The sequence below is a fragment of the Opisthorchis viverrini genome (assembly GCF_000715545.1).
Source record: "Opisthorchis viverrini unplaced genomic scaffold opera_v5_54, whole genome shotgun sequence".
NCBI classification, from domain to species: domain Eukaryota; kingdom Metazoa; phylum Platyhelminthes; class Trematoda; order Opisthorchiida; family Opisthorchiidae; genus Opisthorchis; species Opisthorchis viverrini.
In genome coordinates, this window is record NW_008751711.1 from 1,153,620 (window position 1) to 1,155,304 (window position 1,685).

At 42.9% G+C, this 1,685-nt stretch overlaps 1 protein-coding gene across 1 annotated transcript in view; it reads left to right on the top strand.

Annotated features, from left to right (window-relative positions):
* The window catches only part of T265_03727 (hypothetical protein), a gene marked incomplete at both ends in the record, with an annotated part of 9,432 nt that extends 8,760 nt beyond the window's left edge, over positions 1 to 672 (top strand). Inside the window, one exon of the mRNA XM_009168274.1 lies at positions 36 to 672. Coding sequence (XP_009166538.1) covers positions 36 to 672 — 637 coding nt within the window. The remainder of the gene's footprint in view (positions 1 to 35) is intronic.
* Positions 673 to 1,685: the final 1,013 nt, after the last annotated feature.

The following is a 1,685-nucleotide window of genomic DNA, read 5'->3' on the forward strand; positions in this document are numbered from 1 at the left end:
ACTGAGGAAGCAGTCTTGTTAAATTATTCTAAAAGAAATAATTCAAGGATACAGACGAACAGCAAATTCAAACCTCGAACAGATTCTCGTGCCTCAAATCCATCAACACGTCACTTCACAGATCGTAACCTTAATCCGATGGCTCAAAAATTTGGGAAATGTGAGTCTTGTGGACAAAACCATTCCAGATATTCATGCCCCCACAGACGAGCGAAGTGTTTTATCTGCTGTAAAACAGGACACATTCAACTTATCTGTAAGTATAAAAAAGTGTGTCACTTAACTTCTGACCATAATACTGACGTGAAGGCAGCATTTGAAAATATTTCTACTCTTTCTCCATCTTTTTTGTCCCAAAATTCGTCACACGCTTTTAAAACGTTGACATCCGCTTCTGGTCAAAAGCATGACTTTATTGTTGATACTGGTAGTGTTGAGCCCATCATTCCACCATCAGATCTAAACGCATTCTACCTCAGTGTCGTGATAGTGCATAAAGATGTTACTATTCGCGGTAATACTGGACATTCTGTACCTCTAATTGGTAGTTGCTCAACCCCTGTGAGTTTACATAAAGGTACCTCTACCGATTGTAAATTTTTGGTTTCAACGTCGGGACCATCGATTACCGGACTCAAAATTCTGCGCTCACTGCAAAATAGCATCACCTGATTGACTTCTTTGAATGCGAATGAACTCAAACAAGTGATTCCTTAATGTTCTAAGGCAACAGGTGGCATGCGTATTTCCAACTTAAGGCTGGAAGTTACAGTAGAGCCTATATTTCTTAAGAAACGAATTATTCTATTTGACTTACGCGAGCCTGTTCGTCAAGCATTAAATTGGATGTGCTCGAAAGGAATGCTGACTCCTCTCGAATCATCGAATTGGGCAACTCCGATAGTTGCCCAACTGAAGGCTGGCGGTATTTCTCCGAGAATGTATGCTGACTACTGACTCGCGCTAAATACGCAATACTGCAACTAACATGCACCACGGAAGAGCCAGAAGATGGACTTTAGGGTTTAACAGGTTCAAGTGTGTTTTCAAATGCCCGCATTGGAAGTTGCAAAGTCACTGTTGGTGGAAGACACATGTCCGTTTATTTGATGGCAAAATAATGAATGGAGTCTGTTCTGTGACCAGTTCACGTGAGGTAGGTTCGACACCAAAGTCAGCAAGCGTCAGGTAATCGAGAAAAATCAGGATGTTGTCACGGGGCCAACATAAATATCGTGTAGGTACACCTTTTTACTGAAGATATTTCCTCGCGGCGGGAAGTAGTCTGACTCAGAAACAACCCCATTTGATGCGGTCGTACGTTGTACTTACGATCTGTATGAACGCGGTTTGGTATACATGGTTATCACAGCGGACCCAGCAAAACACACGGCGAGGAGATAGCAAGAATACTTTTGAACCTGGATCGTATGCTCTCATTAGACATATATTTCCTCGTTTCGGGTGGCAGCCGTATGGGAAAATCCTCCTCCGAATGGGACTGTTGACATATGTGTGCGCCAATACAAACATAAGTCACTGGAGAAGTACCTGACCAACGCACGTCCACGTCAAAGATGCCGCTTACCCGAATCGACGTTAACAGCATCTGCAGATATCATCGCCAATGTAGGACAGGTTTTGTGAGAAAACTCCATGGAAGGAGTCCTCCCTCAAATATGGTC